Raw genomic sequence first — 13005 nt, 5'->3', positions numbered from 1 at the left:
ACTACATTTTCCAAAAGTTTTGTCAAGTTCAAAACTCAATAGAAACAAAAAAAGATTCTCTTCAACTTCCTGTTCAGGCGTCCCCAGCAGTTTGAACTGGCTTACCCTCTTGCTTCCTCTGAACACACATGTTGTCCCTTGTTGCTAAATGGTCATCTTCTCCTTTTTTTTTTTTTTAAGATTTAGTTATTTATTTTATATATGTGTACACTGTAGCTGTCTTCAAACACACCAGAACAGGGTATCAGATCCCATTACAGATGGTTGTGGGCCACCATGTGGTTGCTGGGAATTGAACTCAGGACCTCTGGGAGAACAGTCAGTGCTCTTAACTTCTGAGCCATCTCTCTAGCTCCTAAATGATCTTCTATACAGAGATCATATAGACTCCTTGGCCTTCCTTGACTAAGGACACACCAGTACCCTAATCTAAGCTTCTTTCTCTTTCCTTTGACTTTTTCTGCATTTTGTGTGTGTGTGTGTGTGTGTGTGATTAATTAATTGATTGGTTGATTGATTGATTGACTGATTGATTTTGGTGGTGTTTTCTAGGTGTCTCTAGGGTTCATCCGGGGTGATATTTATCGTCATGGAAATCTGTCTTTCTAAGTTGCAGGATTCCTATTTGCTGTTTTAGATAAAGAAATGCAGATACAAAGCCTTCATGTATATTTTTCTCACTGCTTCCATGACATGGGGTTAAATTAATATTATAAGTAATATGTAAAACAAGTGTGGAAAAGTAATCTTTACAGTCCATTTTGAGGCTGCAGAGGTGCTGCGGCAGTTGAAAGTGCATACTAGTCTTTCAGAGGACCTGACCTCAGTTGCTAGCACTAGGGCAGTCAGCTCACATGACTGCCTATGCTGCAGTCTGACACCCTCTTCTGGACTCCAAGGGTACCTGCACTCACACACGCACATACTCAAATACAGACACATACATACTCAAATACAGACACACATAATTAAAAGTAAAATAAATCCTAAGAAGTTCACTTCTATAATAACTTTTTGAAATTGAAATACATTCTCTCTATCTGTTAAAATGAATTGTCCTGTGTGTGTTAATCCCCTTTAGAATCTGTCTTTTCGCAGGTTCTTACAAAGTACACTAGCTGCTTATACATTTTGTGTTATGTTCAATTTTATATAATGTTCTTTTGAAGGCTAACATCATAATACTATTGACTATTGTGCCCCAGGAGGTGTATTTAACACTGCCAATGCTGTTTTGATTAGTGATGATTTCCAACCTTGAATGTATGGTTCCCTCATGTCTATGGGTGAATGGAGGACATGATGAGAGAGGAGACATGAGGTGTTTTTGAGTTCCATGCTCAGATTTCTTTAGCGTGAGGAAAAGCCTGTTTCTTTACCTTCTCGTACACCGTAAGGGTGCCATCTTTGCCAGGCTGGCCACTGTTTGGCACTTGCTCTCAGACAGGCCTGCACACAGGAAGCCGGTTGTGTCTCTGTCCCATCTGTAGAGCTTGCTGACACTATATCTTAAGATTACATTGTTTTCTGTGTGTCCCTTAGAAAAGGTGGCATTTCTACAAGTTTGTGTAAAAGTGGCCGTGTTATTTGCATCTTGAACACACACACCAGTGCTGTGGGTTCATTCTTTCGTCCGTCAAAAATCCCTTGTCCTGTCAGCAGTGGGTTGGCAGGCATGCGTGCTGCCCCCTGCCCTGAGTGCTTTCATTGGCAACATTCAGACCTGTCATGCAGCTACACGCTAGGCTTTCTGATGACTTACATTGTCGTTTTTGACCCAAGGATGCTGCCAGGGGCCTAGTAATTATGCAATATGCATTTAAAAGGTGAATGCCATGCACATCGCAGATAGCCTCTTCTAGCTGCTGAGAGAACATGAAACTTGAGTTTTGAAAAAACAGTTACTGTACCCCGCCTCTTGCAGGTATTTCGGAACCCAGGTTCCCTGTCAGAAGAAAATAGATGGAAGTTCTTATTACACGTTTTCAGTAGATAAGAAAGTGGGTCAGTTAGGAGTAGCAAGCCTATCCCAAGGCTTTTAAAAGCAGAGCCTTCTAAAACAGTTTGGTTTTTTTGTTTGTTTGGTTGTTTTGGTTTTTTTTTTCCTCCTCACTCTTTCCCCTTTTCATGATAATAAGGTTAAACCTGATAGCTAAATTGCCCAATAAGTCTTTGAATATGGTCTTGGGCCTGTTTTCTGATGTGAAGTTCTTTTTCATCTCTTTTGAGTAAAAAGTACACAGTTTTTGTACACCAAACATACAGTTAAAATGAGTCAGTTGTGCTCCAGTGTGCTCTCCTTTTGAGATGTGCATAAGAGTATTATTGCCCATAGAGTACACCCCCTGACTTTGTCCTTGCTGTAGCTGTTTGCAGGAGGTGTGGTTCTGTGATGTACTCTGGTGACTCAAATCACTCGCTGTTGAAAAAGCCACCACTGCCCTGTGTCCCAGCTCTGTGCCTTGCCTGTTTATATCTGAACACATCTAAGGGTTTGTTTGAATTTTGCTCAGGGTGTTGTCTTTATTTTCTGTTTCTGATGTAACATAAAACAGCTAATTTATCTAGTTACAGTATGTAGGCATGACTGATAAAAGACATCTCGATAGCTCAAGTAAAGGTGTCTGCAGGGCTGCACTGTTTTCTGGGGGGCCCTAGGGGGATCCATTTCCTGTTCATTCTCCTTGCTGGCACAATTCAGTCATGTGGAGTTTGTAGACAGAGGTCTGTTTTTTATTCCTGACTGGCACTTGAGGGTAATTCCCAGCTTGTAGAGCCACCCACATTCCGTTTCCTTGGACTGTTCGTTATAAATTCTTCTGTGGCGTCATGTCTTTCCTCCGGGCATGTGTCTGTCCCCACACCCCCTTCTTGTCCAAGAAAGGACCACAGCTTTTAAGTCTCACAATTAGATCAGAGCTAGGGAGATAGATCAGTCAGTCAGTCAAATACCTGCCACATACGCAGAAGGACTGAAGTTTGAGTGTCCAGCATCCACATAAAAGCCAGCATGCAACCGTAACGCCTTTGCTGCGGTGGTGGCGAGACACAGCAATCCTGAGGGAATGGTCAGCAGTGGCCAATGAGCTCTGGGTTCAGAGACAGATTGTTTCTCAAAGACCTAGTAAAACGTGATTGAGGAAGGCAGCTGACGTCAGCCTCTGGCCTACACACACACACACACACACACAAAACACACACACATACCACACAGGAGCACATGCCCGAGTGCACACATAAACATACATGACATAAATATTTTAAAATTTGGTTTGTTTTTGTTTTTGTTTTGCTTGTTTGTTTTTTTATAAAAGTAAAACTAATCAGAAGTGCAGCTACCTGGGGAGGTCCATAGCTGCCCTCCCAGTCGTGCCTGGAGACCCATCGCTATGGGCATTTAAAACCCCGGTTTCTAGGGATATGTGTGGGTCTGTGTCTCCAGGAGGAAATGGCGCTCTGCCTTCTGTTAATGAAAAGAGACTCCTGGAGCTAGCCCGAACTCGTGTGGATGTCCTGCCGTGACTTTCTGCTCTGACATGACAGGTTGGCAGTAGGAAGGCCCACCTCCAGGAAAGAGGTCTGTTACCCTCTGTTCAGAAGGACTTCATCCAAAAAAAAAAAAAAAGAGCCCAGCAACAAAAACAACATGCTCACTTGCTCTTTTTATTTAGTATTTACATCATCATCTGCAGAAAGAGGTAAAGAGTATCTTAATTTTTTAAAACATAAAGGGGGGGTTGGGACAAGACAAATGAGAACCTAGTCTACTTTTCCTCATAAGCCACTCTGCTCCACATTGGCTAATTTAACCTTTCAGAAATTCCAAGTCTTATAAATTATTTTGGGGAATGTCAGATCCCTCACTTGGTGAGAGCCACTTTGAAATGGAGTAAGTAAGCACTTTCAGAACCTTCAACTGTTAACATTTTCTTCTCTGACTTATTCATCTCACACCAACAAGTTTTTATTTAGAAAACTTCAGCCCGGGAGTTGGCCCCATGTTTGGGGGCGTTGGGAGAGGTTTAGAGCATCTCCCTGATTGGTCTGCGGTGTAGCAGAAAGGAAAACCCAGGCTTAACTACCGCACACACGGCATAGAGACTGAACCTCTGAGGTCAGCTGTCACTGAGGGACCGGAGAGGCAAGAGTGACAAGCTTCGTTTGCACCCTGTCTCTGAAGACCCCAGCCATGACATAGGTCCTTTAACTCTTCCTGTTGGTAGGCATACCCCTGCCCAGTGCTTGCCCTGGGAAGAGAGAAGGTGAGCACTCTTTTCTGGTCATGTCTGTAGGCCCACAGGGCTCTGTCCTGCCACTTGTATGCTTGTTCGATCTTCCTGACATTGCTTGTGGAACCCCACCTTCAACCTGAATGCTGGACTCCCTTCCTGAAACCCCATGTCCCTCTACACCAGAGGCTCCACCTTGTCTGCCTTCCTGTCCTCCCTGTTCTGCTCGGTAGCTACTCACTGTGGCCCCTGGCTGCTTCTCTGGACCTCCTTGATTTGATATATGCATATTGGTCTTCACTGATGGTCCTTTGGTGGGGGTGGGGATCTGAGGAGGGCCTCCCTTCCTTGCCTTCCTCCCTTTCCACCTCCTGAGGAGAAGTGATAAACATGCCACACAAAGAAGAAAACTTGTTGAACACGAGGGCCTCACTAAATTGGGAGAAAGTTGACCTTGGTTGTAGGACCAGATGTTTTCAGAAAATATTGAGAAATTAGCTAGGATAGGTATCCAAGGTTAGAAAACCCTAAAGCGTCGGTTTTCAACTGGATGACTGCCTTCTCTGGGACACTTGGCTGTATCTGAAGACATATTTTATTATTATAGCTAACTTGAGAGATGTTAGTGATATCTAACCAATAGAGGACCTTGAATGCTTCTCACCAACCCATAGGGCAGCCTCGACCACAAGGTATTATTTGACCCAACTTGTCACAAGTGTCAAAATTGGGACCCTTCCCCTCCCCGAGAGCTGGTCAGAGCGTGCAGTTGATGGTGTAAATTCCACATTACCTCTGTTGACATGGATACAGCCTGCTAGCTGAGAATGCTGGAATGATTCAGCCTTGATGAGAGGACGGTTTTAGAGCAGCTCGGAGATGGGAATATGGCCTTAGGTAAGAAGCCGCAGAGATGGGCGGAGGAAGGATTCCCAGCTTGTCAGGCATGGCGGCAGGATGGCATGACCCCAACAGTCCTGGCAGCTCCTCAAGGAGACCAGAAAGGATTTGTGGATCTGGGGAGGCCTCTCCTAGTCAACCCTGGAGCCTGGGTCATCTCAGATTGTCTAGCCCAGTTGTTGACTGGAGCGGTTGAGGTTCCCGTTATTCTGGCCATAAAGCTCTCTGTCCAAGTGTGGGGACTGCTGGCCCTGGTGGTGTGGCAGCTTTGCTTTCTGCCAGATGGAAGAGACTCACATTCCCTCCATCATGGGCTGTGTCCATTCTGAGTCAGTTTTGTGGAGGAGACGACTCTCCCGGCGGCAACTAAGGAATGACTGCAGACCACGTCACTTGAGCCGCGGCGGGGAGCCTGCAATTACGGCGTTGAGGAGGCCCGGAGGAAGCAGTTCTGTGTTCCGCCCAGATCTCTGGTTAGTTTGTTGGTCTTGTTGAGCAAACGGCAGCAGAGAGCAGAATCAAAGGAGCCCTGTGTAAACATGCATCCCTCCAGCTCTACAGCTCATTTGTGTTTAGCTCTTTCAAGAATTAGCCCTTCCTGATTAGGTGGCATTTCAGCCCCAGTGTGTAAAGGGGTAGACTGTTGTTCCTCAGTTACTTTGCTTCGAGGAAGAAAGATGCACTAGCAGAGAGGTCCTAGCCAGTTAGCGGCCTGTTGACTTCAGCAGATGTTAGTGGAGTTTGCCTCTGGCAAAAACACGGGCCACGTAAAAGTAGGAATATCCTGTTGTGGGGGTTTCTATTTGGGGCACACCATCATCAAAATTTGTATTTCATTTCCACAAGTTGAGTCCTCCTTCCTAAGTAAACCTTTTGATTTGCTTCCATCTATTGTCAAAGCCATCTTGTTTGTTTGATTGTTTGTTTGTTTGTTTGTTTAAATCTCTACTTGTCACAAATGTTAGGAGAGCCTAGGGCTTGGATGCTTAGCCTGGATTTGGCACAGGACACACACCAGGAACAGCTGAGTGTGGTGTGGTTTGTGAGGAGGCTCTTGTGTTCTGACTTTTTTTTTTTGTACCGTTACTTGAAATCAAAACTGATGTTGCCAAGATATAATTCTAACCATCTGGCTGGTTCTATATCTCCTTAAAACTTACCAAACTGGGCCCGTGAGCTGCCAATCTCCACATCAGCACACTATGGTGGCAATTAGGTCCTGTGTTTTTTTTTTTTTTTTTTTTTTTTTTTTTGTGCTGTTCCGCACACACCCTGCCTCTCCTTTTGGTTCAGATTCCTTTCAACAGGAAGAGAATTTGAAACATAAATTCACTCAGGGGGAAGTGGAGATGCTGAAAGTTCTAAATCTAGTTGCTGAGCTCTGGCTCTTGGGATATTGGCATCTTTTAAAAATACGTGAATGTTTAACATTTAATGTTCTTTTGTTTAACCATGTTTTCATTTGGTGTAATCAGACCATGGCAAATGGTTTTCTTATGCAGAAAGTAATGAGCAGAGAAGACCCTTGAATGGAATGAGAGCATGGGTATATTGGTGGGGTAGGGGAGGATATTTGCAATGTATATTTCCACTATGTCCATATCAAGTTTGCCCTGCCTGAATATCAGGCTCTGTGCTGGGCTCCAGGGTTGCAGAATTCCTCTTGTTCACTGTAGCTGTGTGTTGAAAGCCTGCATAAGTGGAAGGCACTTAATTGATTGGTGAGGACAGACACCAGCAAACCACTGACTAGAACTCAGGGAGACAGGGAGTGTGCGGGGTCCAGTGGGTGAGCAGCAAGAGGAGGAGGCAACAGAGCGGTCCTTGGGCAAGCCTTGTGCATTGGAGCATCTGGGGACATTTGGCCAAGGAGGAAAGTGGCTCTCAGGGCAGCAGATAAGTGTATGCAATAAGTAAAATAGCTTGATGCATTTCTTAGGGTCTCTATTGCTGTGAAGAGACAACATGACCACAGCAAACTCTTACAAAGGATGACATTTAACTGGGTCTGGCTTACAGTTCTGAGGCTTAGTCCTTTATCATCATGGCGTTAAACATGGTGGCATGCAGGCAGACAAAGTGCTGGACAAGGAACTGAGAGTTCTACTTCTGGATCTGCAAGCAGCTGGAGGAGAATCTGAGCCACTAGGCCTGGCGGGAGCTTCTGAGACAGCAACACCTACTCCCAAGTGACACTCTTCCTCCAACAAGGCCACAGCTACTAATAGCATCACTCACTATGAGCCTATGGGGCCATTTTCATTCAGACTACCACAAGGCATTTATCCAGTGCAGGGCATTCAAGGTACTGGAACAAAGGCTGCACACTGCTGATTGTCAAGGTGGCCAAGAGCTGGCCAAGGTACAAATTAATGAACTTCATTCAACTCACCAAAAAACGATGGCAGAGAATACATATGAGTTTTTGGGAAAATATGGTATGGTAACTGGATTTTGGCTAAAGGAAGGAGGCATCAGGTCTGGGAGGAGAGTTAACCAATAAACCTGCTGGAAAATTATGACATTTTCCATGTCGAGTCATGGAGAGTCAGAGAAATGCAGGCCATCAAGCCGTGGTGCACTTGGGGAGACCAGAGGACTGCTTGTGGGAGCTGGTTCTCTGTTGCTACCGTGGTCCTGGATCGGACAACCGTCACTGGGTTTTGTGGCAAGTGCCTTTTGTTCCTGAGACACCATGTTGACTCTAAAAGTCTGAATTTCTACAAGATCGCCCGACTGCCATTTGTCAGTGTGGGCTCTGGGGTGGGGAAACAGGTGCTCAGGAGAGGTCAGCCTCCTCCATGTGGTATCTGAGCCCTGTATGGGCATCCGGGGGAAGAGGGTGCCGTAGTCCATTGAGAATATGGATCGCAAGCTGCAGCTTACACAGGGTGAGGATTTAGAAAGTGAATCACTGCTCTGTTGAACTGGCATGGCTGCAAGAGGCGAGGGGGAAATGATGGGTGGGAAAGAAGTCTCCAATAAATGATTTCCACTTAACTGGGTTTCCCTTCAGCAAAATACATCACAGCGCCAACTGTAGATAACTGGTTTCTCTGGTACATTCAGCTGACATGATCTGTAGGCAGCTTTGTGGTACCGTAGGATGAAGAGGGCTGTTAGCAATGATGGTAATAAATACCTGTAACTCGCAGAGCACTTCCAGATAGTAAACTTGGGTGCTAACTGAGGGGAACGTGCTATAGCTGATCAGAATCTTGGTTTAGAGAGGTTAAGCAGGGCTGGTGAGATGGCTCAGTGGGTAAGAGCACTGACTGCTCTTCCGAAGGTCCGGAGTTCAAATCCCAGCAACCACATGGTGGCTCACAACCATCTGTAATGAGATCTGAAGCCCTCTTCTGGTGTATCTAAAGGAAGCTACAGTGTACTTACTATAATAATAAATAAATCTTGAGAGAGAGAGAGACTGAGGACCAAGTGTTTGGACTTCTCCAGACTGTGATATTGAGACTAGCCTTTTCCATTGAGAGAATTGTGACAGTCCACCAACAGGATAGCCCTCCATGTCTATAACTCAGTATGGCCAAAGCCTGTGGCTCATACAAGGTTTTTGAATTATCCTTGATATTACAGGAAGGTGGTCTACACAGCTCCTAGAGGTACTGCGGTACCAAGCCAATGTCTGCAGTGGACAGAAAGGCTACTCCACTTTCCTCCTGTAAAATACACTCACCATATCAATCAATCTGTGCATCAGATATTAAAGTGACGAGAGCAGGACTCCTCTTCATCTTAGTCAGAAGGCTAAGAAGTTACCTGTATGACTAAACAGTAAAAACAAAACACTTTATGAAGATGTACAACGTGGTATTTTGACATATACATGTTCTGTGAAATCAAATTATATTTTTGATGGGTTAGACATAGGTATGTTCCATTTTTGCAGGCCCTGAGTTGGTAGATTTGGTGTTGAAGAAACAGAATGAGTTTCTCTTAGTTAGGCCACATGTGCAGTAGCTGTTCCAAATTATTAAAATGGACAAGGAGGTATGTTTCTTTGAGGGTGAGTTATATGGAACTTTTCTGGCAAGACAGTTAACTTGCTTCCAAATAGGATGTATTTCTGAACAGCCATAAAAACGAGTTGAGTTACTTAGCGTTGTGGAATTTGGAATCCAGCATGCAGGAGCCGGTACCTGCATGTGTCCCCAGCACTAAGCTGCAGCCCTGTTATGGCCATTTTTGGAGCAGTAGTCATACCTTTTTATAGCGTGCGAAATGATCAAAGTTTGCAAGGAGTGCTGCCTCCCAGCTGTCAGGGTCTTCCCCCAGCGCTCTGCCTTCCGCCCCACTTGCTACCATGTGCAGGGCTCTTCCTCCACCTGCCACTTAGCTATTTGTTGGAGTTTTCTTGTTATTTACTGACTCTAAGCAGTAAAGCCTGTGCTTTAGAAGGAAGAAGGGCAGCTCAGAATTTTACACCACCAAACAAGTGTGGTGAATAGAGACATGCAAAACAATCAAGACATGATGTATTATTTTTAAAAGTAGTCTCACTGATGATAGATGTGCAGCCTCACACAAAATTAAGTGAATTAAATATGGTATCTCCTTAATGTATTACCTGTTAGTAATACATTCCATTCCCTACAGCTCTCACATTCTACCTGCCTCAGGCCCACCTAAGCAGCTACAGTGAGAGCACTGGTTGCGCCTCTGTTGGTATGAATGAAAAAGTTCTCACAGTGAAAAGTGAGTGCTTTTGATATCTAACAGAAAGAGGACAGACCGACACTATGGAGGTAGGGACCAAGCACTCGGAGCCCTGGTGTCCCCTCCATAGAGAGCTAACAAAGAGGAAGGGACCAGGATGTGGCCAGAGTGTTGCCCCTACTCCTTTTCTGGCTTCTGGTTTTTTGTTTGTCTGTTTGGTTGGTTGGTTGGTTTTGTTTTTCCCTTTCTGGCTAAATTTCCCCTACAGAGCGTGACCAAGCGAAGTCGACTTTCTAGAACATCCACGTTTCCAAAGCCCGGCACGTTTACTTACAAAATAACAGTCATTTGTCTAATGGAAGGGAACTTTACTTAACAGAAGTCCATCAGATTTAAATCTACAGACAACTGGAATCTAGCACATTCGTGATGTTGAAGAGCCCATACTTCAGTCTAGTCCCTGGGTATCTTTATCACCCCAAAGGGAAACCTGGTACTGGCCACCTATCGCCCCTCCCCCATGGGAGTTCTGCCACCTCAGAGCTTCAAAGCCTCTGTCTTCCTCTTTCTGTGGATGGGCCTGTTCTGGAAGAATCTGGTGCCTCTAACCTGGTGTGCTTTCAAATGTTACACACTGATACTATATCATCTGTATAATTATGACTGTGTTCCTTTTACGTGGCTAAAGAGTATTCTATTGTATGGATGTACCATAGCTTGCTCTCTTGTGGTCTGACGATGGGCCTTTGGGTTTCACAACCTTTGACTGTATGAGTAATACTGCCGTCAATGTATCAAAGTATCTGCTTTCCATTCTTCTGGGTTATAAACCTAAGAGTGAAATTGCCACAGTAATGCCACTTATGTCTTAAATTTCTTTTTGGTTTAAATTACTTCCCAACCTAGACTTTTTTATATTTAAAAAAGCTGCACTGGAGATACAGTACTTTGCCTGGTGTTCCTGGCAGTTAATGTGAATCTAAATCACTTAAATTGTAATGATGTACAGATGTTCTCAGAACACTAGGACTTTCTGTCTACCTTGGCTGTCCCCCTTGGTAATAGAAGGTTCTAGAATTAGGTTGGCTGGACTCGGATTGGATCTCATCTCCACCATGTACTGGTGCTGTAGCTGTTGTCAAAACTTTCGCCTCCTGCCTCGGTTTCCTCTCCTGAAAAAATGCAGAACTGCATATTTCCTAGGGTCATGCTGGATGCTGATGGGGTTAGACCCAGGTATGGCCTGCCTAGACTTCAGGGACAACACCCCACAATGCCACAGTTCCAGGGGCCGGGGGTCTAGGAACAGAGTCGGCAGCAGGTTTCTACATTCTTCTACTGGCCAGCTTCCGAGTGTGCGTCCATGGGGTCTCTGTGTGTCCAGCTGTCCCTTCCCTACAAAGACACTGGGCGGAATCGGATTCAGATACCCCTAAGAGCCCAAGTTTAAATTAATCACTCTTGAAAGGCCCTGTCTTCAAGTATAGTGCTATTTTTAGGCATTGTGGTCAGGGTTTTAACACATGGGGAAAGAAAGACATGCTGGTCCTTGTAAAGGCACAGCAGGTGTGCTCCCTGGGGTGGGGGTGGGGGGTCCTGCAGGGATGCTGATTCCCTGTGTTAACTTACTGGCTGTGTGTGACCCTGGAAAACTGGGGGACCTCGATGCAGAAGTGTCAGTCTCTGTGGAGGGAACCGGTGGCTTTAAGCAGTGGGAACTAGCTTGTGCTGTACTGCTCTGGAAGGTCTGAGGAAGGATGCTTTAAAAACCTGTGGCTGTATACCCGAGAGTGGTGGTGCACACCTTTAGTCCTAGCACTTGAGAGCCAGAGACAGGTGGATCTGAGTTTGAGACCAGCCTTACAGAGGGAGTTTCAGGATAGCCAGGACTACATAGAAAGACCTGTTTGGAAAACAACAAAATAAAATAAAACAAAACAAAACAAACAAACAAACAAACAAAAAACCTGTGGCTGATAGACCCTGGGATAGGATTTGTCATTGAGATGGTTTTTAACCATTTCCGAGACATGCCCAGTGCTGTGTGCCATGCATTAATAGCAGCTGACCTCCACAAGTTTCTCCACACAGAAACTGCTCATTTAATGGCGCCTATACCCTCTCCCCACCCCACCTCTGCCCTTTTTTCTATTTTCTGCCTTTGCCACCTGCTGTTTCATAACAGCTACGGAGTGGAGGAAGGGAACCGGAACTATTGGGCTTTGTGCCAGGAAAGGATTGGGATTAGGGAGGTCACCTGGGAACAGGGATTTGGTCTGGGCTCATTGCCATCCTAGTTCACCGTTGACCTCTTCCCGAAAGCCCACTCTGAACCGGCTCCGTGCATCTGCGCAGTGCCGAGGTTATATACCTCAGGGTGTACGGACAGCGTGGGCAGTGCGTGCTGAGGCCGCGTAAAACGATCATTTCGCTGGATCGCTCCTGCTCCCCCTGTGCAGAATGCAGAGCAGGCGATGTGCAGGTCCGAGCCAGGTCTCACTGCCCTGGTAACGCTGCCCGGTCTTTCCCCTCTGCTTACAGACCTACATCGGCTCCATCATCGCGTCAGTGAACCCCTACCAGCCCATCGCTGGCCTGTACGAGCGCGCCACCATGGAGGAGTACAGCAGGTGCCACCTGGGCGAGCTTCCACCGCACATCTTCGCCATCGCCAACGAATGCTATCGCTGCTTGTGGAAGCGCCATGACAACCAATGTGTCCTCATCAGGTGAGCCAGAGCAGAGAGCAGGGGTGGGCCGACTGTCTGCCCCGCCCAACAGAAACCATTCACTGGAGAGCGCTCCAGCCAACCTGGCTCCTGCTGAGGGCGCTCAGTTGCAGACAGATTGTGTGGGTTGGCGGTTTGCCCTACATAGGCCCTCCGTTCATTCATTTGTTCAATCATTTATTTATTCCCATTTTTCCCTCTTTACTCCCAATTATCTTGCATTATTCTTCTGGCCATTTCACAGATGAAGCACTGTCAATCTGTTTATTCAATGGCTCTTTGATATTTGAAATATTTTACATATTTTAGGATGTTAGTCACAATGCTTCAATGTTTTGAGCAAGACTTCTTTTTTCTGTGCTGTAGAAGAAATCTACTATATACATAGAAATCACTCTAGTTAACAATATCCTGATTTTAAGAAATATTTTTAAGAGACTTTTTTTTTAATAATGGGAATGCCCCCTAAGCAA

General features: G+C 45.5%; 1 protein-coding gene and 1 pseudogene across 1 annotated transcript in view; one reads left to right on the top strand and one right to left on the bottom strand.

Annotated features, from left to right (window-relative positions):
• Nucleotides 1–13005, top strand: part of Myo10 (myosin X) — a 195787-nt gene that overhangs the window by 80252 nt on the left and 102530 nt on the right. Inside the window, exon 4 of the mRNA XM_021183593.3 lies at nt 12345–12532. Coding sequence (XP_021039252.1) covers nt 12345–12532 — 188 coding nt within the window. The remainder of the gene's footprint in view (nt 1–12344; nt 12533–13005) is intronic.
• Nucleotides 8728–8906, bottom strand: LOC115029507 (U2 spliceosomal RNA; annotated as a pseudogene).

This window comes from Mus caroli, unplaced genomic scaffold, assembly GCF_978045245.1.
Source record: "Mus caroli unplaced genomic scaffold, Mus_caroli_1 scaffold_16, whole genome shotgun sequence".
NCBI lineage: Eukaryota > Metazoa > Chordata > Mammalia > Rodentia > Muridae > Mus > Mus caroli.
Note: the sequence above shows the minus strand (reverse complement) of the source record. Positions and strands in the feature narration are given on the sequence as shown.